This window comes from Toxorhynchites rutilus, chromosome 2 (assembly GCF_029784135.1).
Source record: "Toxorhynchites rutilus septentrionalis strain SRP chromosome 2, ASM2978413v1, whole genome shotgun sequence".
Lineage (NCBI taxonomy): Eukaryota > Metazoa > Arthropoda > Insecta > Diptera > Culicidae > Toxorhynchites > Toxorhynchites rutilus.
The window spans coordinates 175,674,193-175,694,700 of record NC_073745.1 but is presented as its reverse complement, the minus strand read 5'-3'; the positions used below and the strand labels follow the sequence as shown (position 1 = coordinate 175,694,700).

General features: G+C 39.4%; 1 protein-coding gene across 1 annotated transcript in view; it reads left to right on the top strand.

Annotated features, from left to right (window-relative positions):
* The first annotated feature begins 230 nt into the window (after positions 1-230).
* LOC129767263 (uncharacterized) overlaps positions 231-20,508 on the top strand; it is a 113,470-nt gene continuing 93,192 nt past the window's right edge. Inside the window, exons 1-2 of the mRNA XM_055767961.1 lie at positions 231-417; positions 1,099-1,209. Coding sequence (XP_055623936.1) covers positions 1,146-1,209 — 64 coding nt within the window. The 5' untranslated portion in view covers positions 231-417; positions 1,099-1,145. The remainder of the gene's footprint in view (positions 418-1,098; positions 1,210-20,508) is intronic.

The following is a 20,508-nucleotide window of genomic DNA, read 5'->3' as shown; positions in this document are numbered from 1 at the left end:
TAGTAGCAACAAATCTTGACATTTTAAAAAAAAAATTCTATATATTTCTTGAAAAATCTCATTGTAAGAATGTATTGCTCACATAATGTAACAAACATGATTAAATAGTTACTGAACTACATTCTGATGTTTTTTCTATACTTAAATGAAATGTTTCTTAAGGGATTTTTTTCATTACAATATCCTTCTTGCATGCAAGATGATTCATGCGCTAAAATGAAATTATCTTAAAGCTACAACACATCCATACGCAGCATCCTTTTCTTTGAATTAGATCCTTGTATCTATTTGACGTTTTATGAAGGTGTGGTATAATTACAATACATTCGATCAGAAACATAGGCTCAAGTCTGTTATCGAGAGTATAATTTCAAGTTTGTGTTTAAGGCAGGAACTTGATTTAGAATTATACTGAAGGTATGTCTCGTCTACAACATTTTTGTTATGTATTTTTCATTGAAAAATGTGACTATGTTTTGTATGAGCAGTTCCTTTCGTAATGATACAAATGAAACAGCAGCGATACATTATCAAACCAAACAATAAATATACACAATTTTATATCCAATGATTTTTGGTAAATGTAAAATGAAGAAAAAACGCTAAATATAAATACTTTTAAAAGAGTTTGTACATGAAAATGTAAATATAAAAATGAATAAATCTCGTAAAATAAAATACTTTTCTGTTGGAACTTTGTCTTAATAAAAAGAACTAAAAATCGTCTTGTATACGCAAAGCAACATAGTTCAGCTGACAAATCTCTGCTGAGAATGTAGTGCTGTAACGTTTGCAGCATGTTTCTGAAAGTTGATAAAGTCGCATGTTGAAATCAGCCAATTTTTCAGTGATCCTCAAGCAAATAAGTAATTTTTTAGAAAACCCTAAAAATCATCGAACCTCCACTAGACTTGATCGTGGCTGCTAGTCGCCAATTTTCACATCGTCTTTCTGTTCTAACTGTCCAGCCACGATGTTTCTTTTTTCTTTTAGGAATGAGGTCTTTTCTGAATGTACACAATATGAACAACCGATGTATTGTAACATAATTGACATAATTGGTAATAATGTACCAATTCATTTGAATTTTCATTACAGACGCTCAGCATATTGTCACGTAGATTCTAACTTCTTTTAATTTCACTATGGCTGTTGGTCGAGTTGCAGGCACCGGGAACATCGGATATTCTACGAATTTTCGGGGCGGAGGTAGGATAAAATAATTACTCTTTGATTGTTATTTATCAATTTTCCATTTTTTGTAATTATTCTTCATTTTTGTGGAATTTAGTTAATTATTCAAAATCCATTTATTGCCAAAAAAGATCGGTTGCCAACTCCGATAAACATCCATAGATTTTCTTTAAATCTGGGAACTACCGGAATGTTCGTAAATCCACCAATCATGACAACCAAGAATAACGCTGGATTCTTCATAATTTTACTGATAAAAAACAATGGACCGTATATACAGTAATTTCATGACAAACCGATAAGATGGTTCTCATATTTTCGTGAAAAGTGGTATATTTGTTGTTTATCGCAAAATATTAGACTCGTATTTTTTTATATTTTCATTAGGGTGCCCATTTCCATTTTAGGATGGTCCGAAAAATTCATCTTTCGCCTTTTTCCAAAAATGCATTTTTTAAAAATTAATAACTTTTGAACTACTGAACCGATTCAAATAATCGGCATATCAAATTAAAGAGAATTAATTGATATTTTAAAAAAATATATTACACTTGCAAAAGATTTGGATTTTGTTCGCGTAATTATTGATTGTATTTGTTTTTTGTTGTTTTCATGGCTTTGGATTAGAGGGCGCTAATTTTTTAATATTTTTTCTTGAAAGTTGAGGTTTTTTTACATAACATATCCAAAAATCAGAGATGTGATTTTGAATTTTACATAACATATCTCGATATCAGAAAGGCTTTTTATCGTTTTTGAGATATGATTTTGCAAAGTTAACCGGTGGTCCGATTTTTTTCCCTTTTTATCCTTTCTGAAAAATAACCCTAAAACGAAAAGGGTGGTTCGAAATATCAACTTTTTCCGCTTTTCCCCAAAAATGCCTTTTGTTTTTAATTCATAGCCTTTGCACTATATAACCGATATAGTCTTTCTCGGAAAAATATTACACTTTCAAAATTTTCGGATCTTGGTTTAGTAATTATTGATTGTACTTGTTTTTTTGCTGTTTACATGGCACTACTTTTTTTTTGTTTTTTTTAAAGCTGATGTTTTTTTACCTAACATATTAAAAAATTAGAGAATTAGAGTCGATCCCTCGATCCCTCGCCGTCCTGCTCGTCCAGCTCGTTCCGCTTGTTCAGCTCGTTCAATAACGATCTTGTCTTGTCGATGTTCTCACGAAAAATGAATGCGTTTCACCACCAGAATATCGCTTAAGTATGCTTTTTGTCCGTGATTGAATTGAAAGAAGGTGTGATTTACGATGGCAATTTGGAAGGCAAACTAGAGGCGAATGAACTCTCTGAGTTTGAAACTTTCGGCGACTGAGCAATAATCGATTGAAAATTATGTTTTTCGCGATGCGAAACATTTTCCGTTGCACGCGCATCCAATATTGGAAACGAACATATCCTACTGATGGGGAAGAATAATCTTCAGAAGCTTTCCTGCTAATTGAACTTGATTGAAAAATAAAAAAAACAAATGTATTTGGTCGCAGCGTTATATGTTAGAAAACATTTTAAAAAAACTCTTTCGGATGAATGTATTTTTCAATTCCCAGGGGAACTGGCAGATTATTTTTCAGCAACAATAACATTTTCTCAGATTCTCTTCGATACTCGAAGCCCACCAGTGGTTAATGCTAACTCGATAAGCACCTGTTAATTGCACTTGATTGAAAAATCACAAATTCAAATGTATTTGGTCGCATATGTTATATGTTAGAAAACATTAAAAAAAAACTCTTTTACGTGAATGTATTTTTCAATTCCCATGGGCAGATTATTTCCCTGGCAGATTATTTTTCAACAACGACAATATGTTTCCGGAATCTTCTCGATGCTGGATGGCATTTAAACGAAAGAATTTCCGCACGTATATATGTGTGTGTGGCGGCTGCTTCGATGTCTCAAACGGAACCTTTTTCCGATGTTTATACTCTCTCGGTCGTCTTCTCTTTTTCTTCTGATGGATCGGCTTTCTTGCGCTCCCTCACAGTTCCAAACTGAATGCGTTTCAGGTCAGGAATCTTCTCGATGCTGGATGGCATCCGAACGAGAAAAGTTCCGCGCGTGTATGTGTGTGTGCGGCGGCTGCTCCGATGTCTCAAACGGAACCGTTTGTGGCAGCACTCTCCTCCTGATGGATTCCCTTCTGACCTAAGGTGCACCAAAAGTCTCTTGGTGACACCGTTCATCAGCGCTATCATGATGAACTTCACCACCAGCTTCACCACAACAGCGACAACATGCTCCAATCGCTGTTCAATTATAACTGAGTGGATTTCCGAGCGGCGCTCGCTTATATACCGATTGGTGATTTCAATAGCCTGTTTTGAAAGCAATTTTAAGGCTATTGAAACAAGTTTTTGGATGAAAATGTAACAAGTATATAACGCGTATACATTTTATCTTTCGAATGAAGTGTTCATCATACCATTTCGTTCAGTTATTTACAAACTATTAACGCTCAAAATCTCGGTCTCCGGCGTAACGCTTTCGTTTTCGAAACATTGATTTTACACCCCGGTAAAGAAATGAAAGACGTAGTCCTACGTCAAAAATTGGATCATCCGTTAAAATTCGTTATATATTATATTTAGGATATATTAAATAGAAAAACCTCAGCTTTCCAGAAAAAATATCAAAATATATAGCGCCTTCTGTCTTTAACCGAGTAAACTATAAAAAAACAAATACAATTGATAATTACGAAATAATATTCTTTTTTTAATATTGCATAACCTTTAATTTAATGCATCAACTATCTGAATCGGTCCAGTCTCGCGTAACTTTTGAAAAGGTCCAATGTAACATTTTCGCCAACTCGAGAAAAACGAAGTTGAAGACCCGAACATTATTTCGCGAATTGTCTTAAAAGCTATCGATCTTTATCACTGTTTTCACCACTAGCTGTCAAGAATAACTCCGTAAAACCAATCGTAACTGTTGATTCGTGATTTGAGATTAAGGTTGAAGCCTCGGAGCGAAAAATGTTACATTGGACGTTTTGACTGCCCGCGTTTGCACATTGGACATATTACGTTGCACTATAAGAATTTGAAACTAACTAATAAACAACAATCCAAATATCAGCATTTCTTTCTAAAGACTGATTATTATTGTTATCGCTCGTTGAATTGCACTGAAATCGATAACAACACCTGTAAGGGTGTGTTTAGACTAGTGATATATTCATGTGAAGAAATATGATGAGATTCATAGAAAATCGCATTAACTGTTTACAACAGCGTGAACTTCTATAAGGAATATATTCATATTTTCGGTGAATTTATTCACCTGAAGTAGAACTGCATCCAACTTAAGTGATTTCTCACCAGTGAGAAATTCACAAGCGTTTACATATGCTGAATTTATTCATGTTATATATACCTCGAATAAGTGTATCATATTTATTTTCACCCGATATAGGTGCATATTCACGTGAATAAATCCATCTATAGCTATAGATCTCCCTAATGTAAACCCGCCATAAGAAACAAATTCCAAAACGACCGAAGTACGACTGCGAGTTGTTTTGACTGCTTTGTTACTTCGGACGTTTCGGCCGTCGGAGGAAAGTGGCGTCCGTAGTAAGAGCCGGGTGCTTAAAATCCGAATCTGTACATTGGATATTTTTTGTTTCGGCGACAAAAAGATGAAGAAGATAGATACGTGAACGATTGTATTTGTAATACATTCAATGATTAAAAACTAATAGCGTGCGTCCATTAACTCGATTTGTTTACATTTGTTACATAGGACCTTTTCAAAAGTTACGCGAGCAGTAGTTCAAAAGTTATGATTTTTTGTGGTGGAAAAAAGAAATTTTGACGTAGGACTACGTCTAACCGGAAGATATAGGGGGTGAAATGGAAATCTAGGCACTGAACAAATAGGAAAAAATGCAAGATTTGGAACGCTTATAACTCGAGCATTTCTCAATAGATCGCAAAGGTTTTTGCATCAATTGATAGGAAATATATCTACGCATCTATCATAACGAATAACATTTCATTTTTCTTTAGATAAATAATTGAATAATTGTCAAATATCAAGCATTGTCAAAATGCACTATGTGCCCATTTTTGATTGGTCCATTTTGTGCTCCTCATATCGTACCGACCAAAACGGGCAACCAGAGCAGCAGCGAAATAGAATGAAGCACAATTGGAAAGGAAAAAGAAAAAAAAAGAACGAAACATTGGTCGCAGTCTCACACATGCGTAATTCTCGAGCCAGCCAGTCAGCTTAAAAATCCCCGCTCCGCTGCCGTAACGATCATTCTCATTCAAACCGTACACCACATCAGTTCGCATCACAACACATCAACAAACCAAACCAAGCAGCCAAATCTGGACATGGCAAAGGATGAAAAATTAAGGGAAAGGCAAACCCGCTCGAATCGTGTCGGTCTGGAGTTCCCCGCAAGGGTAGCTAGGCCGAGCGCATTAGTACCAGTGCACCAGTCCACCAAGCCGGCGTTATATAGTTTCGGCCGCCGAAGTGATCGAGTTAGCTGCCAAAGCTGCTCGCGCCGAAAACAAAACCCGCATTCGGAACAGAACACATTCGGTTCGGTGGACATCAAGTCAACTGGCAGTTGCAGCGAGTGGTGAGTGGCAAACGCAATCGCAAAACGGCAGCTGGTAGCAGAAGAAAATAGTTTGTTCTTTATACAATCTGCTTCGGTGGCAAATCCAGAACAAGGCGGCATCGAGGGCGTTCGAAATGGTTTTTTTCAAAACCACGAGTACAAAGTTTTCTAAATTGGAACCATTCCATAAAACAAGGCGCTTATCAGGGCCATTAAACCTTTCAAAAAAGAGTTTACGAAATATAGTTCAATGCTTTCTAAAATAATATCCAAAATAATAATAAAAAACAATTTGATTTTTTCATAATTTGTTTGCCAGGATCTGCTGAGTATGTGAATTTGGCAGTTGTTCTGAGCTTATTGATAGTTGGGGACTTTCCTGATTATTCAATTTACACCAATTCTTAAATTGTTTCCAGATTGAAAGTACAGTAATTAACAATTAGTTCGACATTTAGCTAATTGGACGGACATGTAATGCGACATAATTAGTTGGACATTTTTGTAAACATAGAGATCCAAATTATGACCCCACATTGAAAGTCGACACTGTACCACTGTCATCGCAAATGTTCAATTACAGGTTAAAATCGCCTCCAATGCGACACTGAGTGGTGCTTCGGCACGTCGCATTGAATGTAATTTACTGTACAACATGTCACAAAGCTGGATGGGAAGAAATTTTCCAACTGTGAAAGCTGTGGCGAGTGGCAACAAATCGCTAAACAGGAAGGTTTAGCCGAACAAGATGGGGATATCGAGTGATAACAAAACAATAAACTCTTTAGAATGAAGATAATTTTGTGATCCTGAAAAGGACCCTTTTTAGCCTGCATGTGAATCCAACGAGCGAACAAATCGTAATGAATGTATTTTTTTGCCATCGCTGCCTTTTAACGCTCATTCGTTCGTCTCGTTGGACTCGTCCCTTTGGCTGAGTCTGCCGATTTGTCTCTATCCTGTGAGCGTGTACCGCTAGAGTATAAAGTGCGTGGATCCAAAAAAATATCTCATTTTCTTTCAAACCGTAAACCAGTGTGGTTGTACGGCATCGTTTAGCATCGCATCGCATCACATCATAAAAAGAAAACAAGCAGCAACGTGGACGTGTTGACGTAACAAAGGAGGACAAGTTAAGGGAAAGGCAAAGTCTCACTCGAACCGTGCATGTTTCCAGTTCCCTGTTGGTCGCATTCATTGATTGCTCCGCAAGGGTAACTAGGCCGAACGGATTGGTGCCGGAGCACCAGTATACCTAACAGCGGTTATAGAGTTTCGACCGTCGGAGTGCTCGAGTTGGCTTGCAAAGCTGCTCACGACAATCAGAAAACATGATCAAGAACAGAGCAGCTTCGGTTCGGCGCTCGTCAAGGCAACAACTAGTTTCAGCGAGTGGCAAACGCAATCGCAAAACGGCAGCAGGTAGAAGAAAGACAAAGTTTGTTTATACAGACCGCTTTGGTGGCAAAACCAGCCACCGTAAAACACGGCGCTTTACAGGGCCATTAAACCATTCAAAAAAGAGTTATTAAAAGTTTTTCACAATACCAATGCATTCTAAAGTGACATAATATGACATATAATATAAACTGTTTTGTTTTGTTTATGCTTGTTCTTGAACAGGTTGGGGTTTTTTAAATTGATTATTCAGTTTTCACAAACCCATGTATAGTTTCCGAATTAAAAGTGGCTTCAAATTACAACACATTGTATGCAGGATGGCATTAACGAATTTTCTCGGTAGCAAGAACTGCTTTCTTTGGTTGACTGACTGACGTTACATCTGCATTGTATAGGAAAATAACTAAGGAGCAACATGATGAGCTATGTATTTCCTGCTGCTCTGTTCTTATTTTAAGTTCTTATAGTTCGTTTATTTTTCAACAGATCGTCTCCAAAACCTCAGTTCTTTTTTATTTTTATTTACTTTGTTTACGGATACTACAAATCTTACAATTCATTCGTCTCCGAAACCACAGTTTAAGGTACGGTAATGTGCTCAATAATGAAATATATGATAGTGAATGAGTTGATGACTACCTATGCATTCCCTATCACAGCCATCATTTTGATTGTACGATATATGCATACGCCGAAAGATGCCCGGCGTTGAGCATTTAATAAGTACAAAGCCTTTAGAAAAAAATCAAGAATCAAGTTTGTAAAAAAAACGCAAAAACACAACACCAAAGGTTCTTTTCAGAACCCCCAACATGTTCATAAAAAGTAAACAGTAAAGTAATTCATTTTTCAGGTAGATAGGTAGGTAGAAGAAAATAAAACAATATAATTAAAATATATATTTAGCAAAAGCTGTCCCCTTTGTATAGTCCTACGTCACTCCGGTTATGTCCCCGACATTACCCACCCGTCTTTTTTTTTTTGGAACCATGATCGTTTCTCTTGAACGTCCTACTGAGGGGGTCAGTACCAGACAATACCAAAATTGGCTGAAAGAGTCGCCTTGGAATATCCTTCTCTTTATCTGCAGCGTTCTAGACTAGCGATCCCGGATCGATTCATAGAAGATCCATCTTTTTTTTTATGGTTCCTATTTCCATTTTAGGATGGTTCGAAAAATTCATTTTTCGGCTTTTTTTTCCAAAAATACCTTTTTTGAAAATTTATAACTTTTAAACTACTAGACCGATTCAAATACTCGATAAATCAAACTAAAGAGAAGCATCTTCACAAGATCTCCAATTATCGAGTTTTTGAAAGAACCGGATGCTTTTTTTGGTTCATCGACACTCAGACTCGCGTTGGTTACTACGCCTTCTATCTCCACATGTCGAGAAGGGATGTAGATGTGATAGTCCCTGTTAAAAACTTCGTGGTCAACAATCTTGTTGGCCACGCAGTTTGTCCGGTCTCTCTTTATGTATCGAGACGCCCGGATAATTACGCAGCAAATCTCTTTATATATCAAGAGTTCTCAAAGCTTTTGACGTAGGACTACGTCTTTCATTTCTATACCGTGGTGTAAAATCAAAGTTTCGAAAACGAAAGCGTTACGCCGGAGACCGAGATTTTGAGCGTTAATAGCTCCTAAACAACTGAACGAAATGGTATGATAAACACTTCATTCGAAAGATAAAATGTCTACGCGTTCTATACTTGTTACTTTCTGATCCAAAAACTTGTTTCAATAGTCTTAAAATTGCTTTCAAAACAGGCTATTGAAACCACCAATCGGTATATAAGCGAGCGCCGCTCGGAAATCCACTCAGTTCAAATTGAACAGCGATTGGAGCATGTTGTCGCTGTTGTGGTGAAGCTCTTCGTTTATCATGAAAGCGCGGATGAACGGTGTCACCAAGAGCCTGTTTGTGCACCTTAGGCCAGAAGGGAATCCATCAGGAGGAGAGTGATGCCACAAACGGTTCCCCGGGAAGATCTCGAAGCAGCCGCTTCACACACACACACACACACATACACGCGCGGAATTCTTTCCGTTTGGATGCCATTCAGCATCGAGAAAGATCCGGAAAATAATCTGCCAGTTCCTCTGGGAAATTAAAATTACATTCATGTGATTTGGTTTATTTGAATGTTTTCTATCCATGTAACACTGTGACCAAATACATTTGGTTTTGTGATTTTTCAATCAATCGCAATTAACAGGATAGCTTCTGAAGATTATTCTTCCCCATCAGTAGGATATTTCCGTATCCAATATTGTATGCGCCCGCAATCGATTATTGCTCATTGGCCGAAAGTTCCGAGCTCAGAGAGTTCATTCCCCTCTAGTTTGCCTTCCAAATTGCCATCGTAAACCACGCCTTCTCTCGATTCAATCACGCACAAAAAGCATATTTAAGCGATATTCTGGTGGTGAGACGCATTCATTTTTCGTGAGGACATCGACAAGACAACATCGTTGCTGAGGGTGCTGGTCGACGAAGGATCGAGATCTGTCCTGAAACGCAAGCAGTTTGTTTGAAACTGTGAGGGAGCTCAGAGAAGCCTATCCTTCAGGAGAAGAGAAGGTGACCATCGAAGCAGCCGCTACACACACAGATACACGCACGGAATTCTTTCCGTTTGGATGCCATTCAGCATCGAGAAAGATCCGGAAAATAATCTGCCAGTTCCTCTGGGAATTTAAAAATACATTCATGTGAAAGAGTTTATTTGAATGTTTTCTATCCATGTAACACTGTGACCAAATATTTTTCAATCAAGTGCTATTAACAGATGGTTATCGAGTTAGCATTAACCACTGGTGGGCTTCCAGTATCGAGGAAAATGTGGAAATATCTAATCGTTACTGAAAATAATCTGCCAGTTCCTCTGGGAATTTAAAATTACATTCATGTGAAAGAGTTTATTTGAATGTTTTCTATCCATGTAACACTGTGACCAAATACATTTGGTTTTGTGATTTTTCAATCAACCGCAATTAACAGGATAGCTTCTGAAGATTATTCTTCCCCATCAGTAGGATATTTCCGTATCCAATATTGGATGCATAAAACCTTGTGCCTCCAAGGTAACGCTCTCGTTTTCGAAGTCCCCCAAATATTCATTCATTCAGAAGGAATTCAGATTCAACTTCAAACAAATGATCTCTAAATCAACGATAGTCCTACGTCACCCTTGCGGTTATACCATAGATATAACCCACTTCCTGTTTTTCCTTGGGCCGAAAGAAAACAATCCATGGCCTTCGAGGACTGTTGATAATAATGCGTCCGCGCAACATTGGCATCAGCAGATGTCATAACGGTTGCGCAGACGGTGCGCAACCACCTATGAAATAAAAAAACAGGAAGTGGGTTATATCTATGGTATAACCGCAAGGGTGACGTAGGACTCTCGTTGATATAGAGATCATTTGTATGAAGTTGAATCTGAATTCATTCTGAATGAATGAATATTTGGAGAACTTCGAAAACGAGAGCGTTACGTTGGAGGCACAAGGTTTTATGCATCCAATATTGGATACGGAAATATCCTACTGATGGGGAAGAATAATCTTCAGAAGCTATCCTGTTGATTGCGATTGATTGAAAAACCACAAAACCAAATGTATTTGGTCACAGTGTTACATGGATAGAAAACATTCAATTAAACTCTTTCACATGAATATATTTTGAAAATTCCCAAAGGAACTGGCAGATTATTTTCAGTAACGATTAGATATTTCCACATTTTCCTCGATACTGGAAGCCCACCAGTGGTTAATGCCAACTCGATAACCATCTGTTAATAGCACTTGATTGAAACATATTTGGTCACAGAGTTACATGGATAGAAAACATTCAATTAAACTCTTTCACATGAATATATTTTGAAAATTCCCAGAGGAACTGGCAGATTATTTTCAGTAACGATTAGTTATTTCCACATTTTCTCCGATACTGGAAGCCCACCAGTGGTTAATGCCAACTCGATAACCACCTGTTAATAGCACTTGATTGAAACATATTTGGTCACAGTGTTACATGGATAGAAAACATTCAATTAAATTCTTTCACATGAATATATTTTGAAAATTCCCAAAGGAACTGGCAGATTATTTTCAGTAACGATTAGATATTTCCACATTTTCCTCGATACTGGAAGCCCACCAGTGGTTAATGCCAACTCGATAACCACCTGTTAATAGCACTTGATTGAAACATATTTGGTCACAGTGTTACATGGATAGAAAACATTCAATTAAACTCTTTCACATGAATATATTTTGAAAATTCCCAGAGGAACTGGCAGATTATTGACGTAGGACTACGTCTTTCTATTCTATACCGGAGTGTAAAATCAAAGTTTCGAAAACGAAAGCGTTACGCCGGAGACCGAGATTTTGAGCGTTAATAGCTCCTAAACAACTGAACGAAATGGTATGATAAACACTTCATTCGAAAGATAAAATGTCTACGCGTTATATACTTGTTACTTTTTAATCCAAAAACTTGTTTCAATAGTCTTAAAATTGCTTTCAAAACAGGCTATTGAAATCACCAATCGGTATATAAGCGAGCGGCGCTCGGAAATCCACTCAGTTCTAATTGAACAGCGATTGGAGCATGTTGTCGCTGTTGCGGTGAAGCTCTTTATTTATCATGAAAGCGCGGATGAAAGGTGTCACCAAGAGCCTGTTTGTGCACCCTAGGCCAGAAGGGAATCTATCAGGAGGAGAGTGATGCCACAAACGGTTCCCTGGGAAGACATCGCTACACACACATACACGCGCGGCTATTAACAGGTGGTTATCGAGTTGGCATTAACCACTGGTGGGCTTCCAGTATCGAGGAAAATGCGGAAATATCTAATCGTTACTGAAAATAATCTGCCAGTTCCTCTGGGAATTTTCAAAATATATTCATGTGAAAGAGTTTAATTGAATGTTTTCTATCCATGTTACACTGTGACCAAATATGTTTCAATCAAGTGCTATTAACAGGTGGTTATCGAGTTGGCATTAACCAATGGTGGGCTTCCAGTATCGAGGAAAATGTGAAAAATTTTTAATCGTTACTGAAAATAATCTGCCAGTTCCTTTGGGAATTTTCAAAATATATTCATGTGAAAGAGTTTAATTGAATGTTTTCTATCCATGTAACACTGTGACCAAATACATTTGGTTTTGTGGTTTTTCAATCAATCGCAATTAACAGGATAGCTTCAGAAGATTATTCTTCCCCATCAGTAGGATATTTCCGTATCCAATATTGTATGCGCCCGCAATCGATTATTGCTCAGTCGCCGAAAGTTCCGAAGTCAGAGAGTTCATTCCCCTCTAGTTTGCCTTCCAAATTGCCATCGTAAACCACACCTTCTCTCGATTCAATCACACACAAAAAGCATACTTAAGCGATATTCTGGTGGTGAGCCACATTCATTTTTCGTGAGGACATCGACAAGACAACATCGTTGCCTAACGTGCTGGAGGAGGTGGACGGCGAAGGATCGACACATACACGCGCAGAACTCTTTCCGTTAGGATGCCATTCAGCATCGAGAAAGTTCCGGAAAGATCTAATCATTGCTGGAAAATAATCTGCCAGTTCCTTTGGGAATTTTCAAAATATATTCATGTGAAAGAGTTTAATTGAATGTTTTCTATCCATGTTACACTGTGACCAAATATGTTTCAATCAAGTGCTATTAACAGGTGGTTATCGAGTTGGCATTAACCACTGGTGGGCTTCCAGTATCGAGGAAAATGTGGAAATATCTAATCGTTACTGAAAATAATCTGCCAGTTCCTTTGGAAATTTTCAAAATATATTCATGTGAAAGAGTTTAATTGAATGTTTTCTATCCATGTAACACTGTGACCAAATACATTTGGTTTTGTGGTTTTTCAATCAATCGCAATTAACAGGATAGCTTCAGAAGATTATTCTTCCCAATCAGTAGGATATTTCCGTATCCAATATTGTATGCGCCCGCAATCGATTATTGCTCAAACGCCGAAAATTCCGATCTCAGAGAGTTCATTCCCCTCTAGTTTGCCTTCCAAATTGCCATCGTAAACCACACCTTCTCTCGATTCAATCACACACAAAAAGCATACTTAAGCGATATTCTGGTGGTGAGACACATTCATTCTGTGTATGTCATTCGTTTCGACAACACGTGATTTTTTCCACTCTCGCTTATAGCTAAAGACAGGTAGTTTTTAATTTTTGGTTTTTTTCCATTCTTTTTTTTTACCCGCATTGGAGGTGGAATCGTCGTCACACGCTTTGGCGTGCTTGGTGGATATCGCCAAGAAAAGGAATATGGGGCGTCAGCGTTCCAGTGCTTCAGCCACAGACGGCCCTTCGAAAAAGGTCCGGACTCAGTCCGCTGCCCCAGCGGATGCAGAAACAAATCAGCTGCTACAGACCAACCAATATTCGGTGCTCCCAGAGGACACTGGAAGCAACGATGGCGTCATCAAAAAGGAGCGCGTTCCCCCGCTGTTCACATCTAGGATGGACTTAGTGAAACTCGAGTCTGAGCTTTCCCAACAACATCTCAAGCCGCGATTCAAGCTGTGTAGCGTGGGCATCAAAATCGTATGCTCCAGCCTAAAGGAGTATCAACAAGTCGGGGCCTACCTGAAAACCGAAGGCGTGCAGTTTTACACACACGATATGCAAGCGGCGAAACCTCTGAAGGTGGTTTTACGTGGACTACCGCCTGTCGGCCCGGAGGAAGTTAAAACTGAGCTGTCCAATCTTGGTTTGAAACCGGAGAACGTCTTCGCGATGACTCGTCGCCCAAACAACAACACGTGGAACCAGCTGTTCCTAGTACACTTCGCCAAGGGCACCACCAACATCAGCTCGCTCAAAAACATCAGTGATTTATTCCGCGTCATTGTTTCATGGGAGCTGTATCGTCCCCAGCACCGAGATGTCACACTGTGCACGAACTGCCAAAGGTTCGGACACGGTACCAAAAATTGCTACATGCAGGCTCGCTGTGGTAAATGTGCTGGGAATCATTCCACGGCGTCCTGTGGTCTGGCTGATGACCAAAAGTCGAAGTGTGCTAATTGTGACGGTGAACACCAAGCATCCAACCGATCCTGCCCTAAGCGAGCTGAATTCATCACCATCCGACAAAAGGCGACAACATCCAACCAGCCTGGTAGACGCAAGCGTAACGTTCGTCCACCACCGATTACCTCGTATGCGGAGTATCCAGCTTTCCAGCAACGCCATCAGGTCCCAAATTTACACCCGCTTCCCCTCAACAGTCAGCGTAACACCAATACATCTCCTGCTACTAATCAAATCGATGAAGCAGTCCGCAATCGTCGTTCAGCACAGCCCCGCCTCGCAGCTGCTGCCACTCAACCGAATCAAGGGCACTCCTCCACCCCTCGTATGTCATACGCTGATGTGGCCGCTGGTGCAACCACGGACAGTACGCTATTCACCACACAGGAGATGCTAACTCTCGTGTCAGAAGTCATCACAATAATGCGTACCTGCAAAACTATACCTGAGCAGCTGCAAGCGGCTTATTCACTGATTAGCAAATATGTCCCGTGAAGCTGTCAGCATTGCAAATTGGAACGCTTGCTCGCTGAGAAGCAAGCATATCGAGCTACTAGATTTCCTCAATAACAAGGAGATCGATGTTGCTGTCATCACCGAGACGCACCTTAAACCGGAAATCAATATCTTTCTTCCGGAGTTTCGGCTCCTAAGACTCGACAGAACCAGCGCAGATAAAGGGGGAGTGGCCGTTGCTGTGAGACGAAACATCGACTGCCGCCTGCTGCCGAACATTCAGCTCAAAACCATCGAAGCCATCGGTATCGAGGCTCGTACATCGATTGGGCCAATCATCATCATTGCGGCATACTGTCCTAAGCAAGTCAACATCAGGGACGGTTCAGCCGCACTGCTACGGAACGATTTGGCCAAGCTTACACGGCGGCGGGCGAAATACATCATCGCAGGAGACCTGAATGCTCGGCATGCGATTTGGGGTAACCGAAGGCAAAACCGGAACGGGATCATCCTTGCGGAGGACTTGGAGAGTGGTTATTACAATATCTTGGCGCCGAACAGTCCAACAAGAATTTCCAGATCGGGAGTTCACTCTATTCTGGACATTTTCCTGACCAACATGGCCATTTCCGAGGATCCACTCGTCTTCGAGGAACTGTCATCCGACCACTTCCCGGTGGTGCTTAAGTTGGGTGCCTCTGCTGATACGGTGGCCAATCATTCCCGACGAAACTATCACCGAGCAAATTGGGGCGAGTTCCAACATGTTGTTGATAACAACATCACTCCCAATCAGCCTTTAGATTCTCCGGAGAATATTGACCTGGCGCTGGAATCCTTTCAACGAGCGATTACCACAACTCGTGACAGGGCGGTTCCGCTTCAACAACATCAGGTGAGTACCTCTCTCCAAATAGATAGCACAACCAAACACATCATTCGTTTACGAAATATGTATCGACGTCAGTACCAGCGTACTGGCGATCGGAACAAAAAGATAACGTATACCAATCTGACTAGGGTAATCCAGGATAGGATTCGAGAGCTTCGAAATAGAGAATTTCGTGATAAACTCCGTCAAATTCCTCCTCATTCGAAACCCTTCTGGTCTTTGACTAAAGTTCTAAAAAAGAAACCAAAGCCTGTGCCTCCGCTTTTCTCATCTGGAGGTCCACATGAAGGTAACATTTTATTAACACCCATAGAAAAAACGAATGCGTTGGGGCAACAGTTTGTGTCGTCTCACAACCTCGGGCATAACATCATCAGTCCTCACGAGCATGACGTCATTGAGGGAGTCTCTGTGGTCGAACGATCAGAAAGTTTTATTCCGGAGGGGTCAGAAGTCACTGCTGATGAGCTGATTGGTCTTATCAGAGGATCAAAGAACATGAAGGCCCCCGGTTTTGACAACACTTTTAACATCGAGCTCAAGCATTTGAGCCACGGCTCATTTGCTTTTGTAGCAAAAATTTTAAATAGATGCTGGGAGCTTAACTACTTCCCTTCTGTGTGGAAGTTAGCAAAAGTCATCCCAGTCCTGAAACCGGGAAAAGATCCTTCTGTCCCCAAGAGTTACCGACCCATCAGTTTACTCTCTGCCCTCTCCAAGCTTTTCGAGAAGTGTATTCAATCCCGAATTCTTTCTTTCGCAGATGAACATGGTATCTTTCCTGAGGAACAGTTTGGGTTCCGTAAGGGAAGATCCACCATACATCAACTCACTAGAGTTGTTAACATCATTCAGCGGAACAAGTCGGTATCCAAGACGACAGCAATGGCGCTCTTGGACATTGAAAAGGCCTTCGACAACGTATGGCATGATGGTCTGGTGTTCAAGCTACATCAATACAATTTTCCGATGTATTTGATAAAGATAATTAAAAATTATCTCTCTGATAGATCATTCCGGGTGTCCCTGTATAATGTGTGTTCAGAGCAATTCAACATAAATGCAGGTGTGCCCCAAGGAAGTATCCTTGGGCCCATTTTATATAACATATACACTGCAGACATTCCACCGCTTCCCGGTGATGGAACACTGTCTCAATTTGCTGATGACACCGCGATTATGTTTAAGGGTCGTATAATCAGCGCTCTGACTCGCAAACTACAGTGCGGTCTGGATGCTTTAACAGAATATTACGCAAGTTGGAAAATTGTAATCAATGCGGGGAAGACCCAGACTATCCTTTTCCCGCATTCAAGGTCTCCTAAACTTGTTCCCACTGACAACGTGAGAATTCGGTTCGGAGACTCCCTTATTGAATGGTCCAAAGAAGTCACCTATTTAGGACTCACATTAGACAGTCATCTAATTTTCAAATCTCACGTTGATAAAACCGTCAACAAATGTAACATTTTACTTCGGTTCTTGTATCCTTTAATTTGCAGGAACTCGAAACTTTGTTTAAAGAATCAGATGGCTGTCTATAAACAGATATTCTATCCTGCCATTGAATATGCGGTTCCTGTTTGGAAGGGCTGTGCCCGGACACACAGACTGAAACTCCAACGCGTTCAAAACAAGATTCTTAAAATCATACTGAATTTGTCACCCTGGACGAGAACAACGGAGGTTCATGAAAGAGCCTGTCTGGATACCCTAGAAGTAAAGTTTGACAACGTCATACAAAAATTTGGAGAGAGGTGCTCCTCTTCCGTGCATGAAATTGTACGGAATTTGTATATAGTAGTTTAAGGTCTTAGGTTAAGTAGGTAGTTTTATTATAACAATTAAAAAAATACAAATGTTTATCATTAAAAAAAAAAAATTAGATATAGTAAAAACAAACAGTACCTAGCATTCTATTATGCAAATTAAGATGAACAAAGATGTGAAGCGTTAGCTGGCCAATTAAAATGTATAGAACTTTGTATTAACCAAAAACGTATAAGAAATATAAATGAATTTATGCAAAAAAAAAAAAAAAAAAAAGTGAGACACATTCATTTTTCGTGAGGACATCGACAAGACAACATCGCTGCCTAACGTGCTGGAGGAGGTGGACGGCGAAGGATCGACACATACACGCGCAGAACTCTTTCCGTTAGGATGCCATTCAGCATCGAGAAAGTTCCGGAAAGATCTAATCATTGCTGGAAAATAATCTGCCAGTTCCTTTGGGAATTTTCAAAATATATTCATGTGAAAGAGTTTAATTGAATGTTTTCTATCCAGGTTACACTGTGACCAAATATGTTTCAACCAAGTGCTATTAACAGGTGGTTATCGAGTTGGCATTAACCACTGGTGGGCTTCCAGTATCGAGGAAAATGTGGAAATATCTAATCGTTACTGAAAATAATCTGCCAGTTCCTCTGGGAATTTTCAAAATATATTCATGTGAAAGAGTTTAATTGAATGTTTTCTATCCATGTAACACTGTGACCAAATATGTTTCAATCAAGTGCTATTAACAGGTGGTTATCGAGTTGGCATTAACCACTGGTGGGCTTCCAGTATCGAGGAAAATGTGGAAATATCTAATCGTTACTGAAAATAATCTGCCAGTTCCTTTGGGAATTTTCCAAATATATTCATGTGAAAGAGTTTAATTGAATGTTTTCTATCCATGTAACACTGTGACCAAATACATTTGGTTTTGTGGTTTTTCAATCAATCGCAATTAACAGGATAGCTTCAGAAGATTATTCTTCCCCATCAGTAGGATATTTCCGTATCCAATATTGTATGCGCCCGCAATCGATTATTGCTCAGTCGCCGAAAGTTCCGAAGTCAGAGAGTTCATTCCCCTCTAGTTTGCCTTCCAAATTGCCATCGTAAACCACACCTTCTCTCGATTCAATCACACACAAAAAGCATACTTAAGCGATATTCTGGTGGTGAGACACATTCATTTTTCGTGAGGACATCGACAAGACAACATCGTTGCCTAACGTGCTGGAGGAGGTGGACGGCGAAGGATCGACACATACACGCGCAGAACTCTTTCCGTTAGGATGCCATTCAGCATCGAGAAAGTTCCGGAAAGATCTAATCATTGCTGGAAAATAATCTGCCAGTTCCTTTGGGAATTTTCAAAATATATTCATGTGAAAGAGTTTAATTGAATGTTTTCTATCCATGTTACACTGTGACCAAATATGTTTCAATCAAGTGCTATTAACAGGTGGTTATCGAGTTGGCATTAACCACTGGTGGGCTTCCAGTATCGAGGAAAATGTGGAAATATCTAATCGTTACTGAAAATAATCTGCCAGTTCCTCTGGGAATTTTCAAAATATATTCATGTGAAAGAGTTTAATTGAATGTTTTCTATCCATGTAACACTGTGACCAAATATGTTTCAATCAAGTGCTATTAACAGGTGGTTATCGAGTTGGCATTAACCACTGGTGGGCTTCCAGTATCGAGGAAAATGTGGAAATATCTAATCGTTACTGAAAATAATCTGCCAGTTCCTCTGGGAATTTTCAAAATATATTCATGTGAAAGAGTTTAATTGAATGTTTTCTATCCATGTAACACTGTGACCAAATACATTTGGTTTTGTGGTTTTTCAATCAATCGCAATTAACAGGATAGCTTCAGAAGATTATTCTTCCCCATCAGTAGGATATTTCCGTATCCAATATTGTATGCGCCCGCAATCGATTATTGCTCAGTCGCCGAAAGTTCCGAAGTCAGAGAGTTCATTCCCCTTTAGTTTGCCTTCCAAATTGCCATCGTAAACCACACCTTCTCTCGATTCAATCACACACAAAAAGCATACTTAAGCGATATTCTGGTGGTGAGACACATTCATTTTTCGTGAGGACATCGACAAGACAACATCGCTGCCTAACGTGCTGGAGGAGGTGGACGGCGAAGGATCGACACATACACGCGCAGAACTCTTTCCGTTAGGATGCCATTCAGCATCGAGAAAGTTCCGGAAAGATCTAATCATTGCTGGAAAATAATCTGCCAGTTCCTTTGGGAATTTTCAAAATATATTCATGTGAAAGAGTTTAATTGAATGTTTTCTATCCAGGTTACACTGTGACCAAATATGTTTCAACCAAGTGCTATTAACAGGTGGTTATCGAGTTGGCATTAACCACTGGTGGGCTTCCAGTATCGAGGAAAATGTGGAAATATTTAATCGTTACTGAAAATAATCTGCCAGTTCCTCTGGGAATTTTCAAAATATATTCATGTGAAAGAGTTTAATTGAATGTTTTCTATCCATGTAACACTGTGACCAAATATGTTTCAATCAAGTGCTATTAACAGGTGGTTATCGAGTTGGCATTAACCACTGGTGGGCTTCCAGTATCGAGGAAAATGTGGAAATATCTAATCGTTACTGAAAATAATCTGCCAGTTCCTTTGGGAATTTTCAAAATATATTCATGTGAAAGAGTTTAATTGAATGTTTTCTATCCATGTAACACTGTGACCAAATACATTTGGTTTTGTGGTTTTTCAATCAATCGCAATTAACAGGATAGCTTCAGAAGATTATTCTTCCCCATCAGTAGGATATTTCCGTATCCAATATTGGATGCATAAAACCTTGTGCCTCCAACGTAACGCTCTCGTTTTCGAAGTTCTCCAAATATTCATTCATTCAGAATGAATTCAGATTCAACTTCAAACAAATGATCTCTAAATCGACGATAATCCTACGTCACCCTTGCGGTTATACCATAGATATAACCCACTTCCTGTTTTTTTCAGTAACGATTAGTTATTTCCACATTTTCCTCGATACTGGAAGCCCACCAGTGGTTAATGCCAACTCGATAA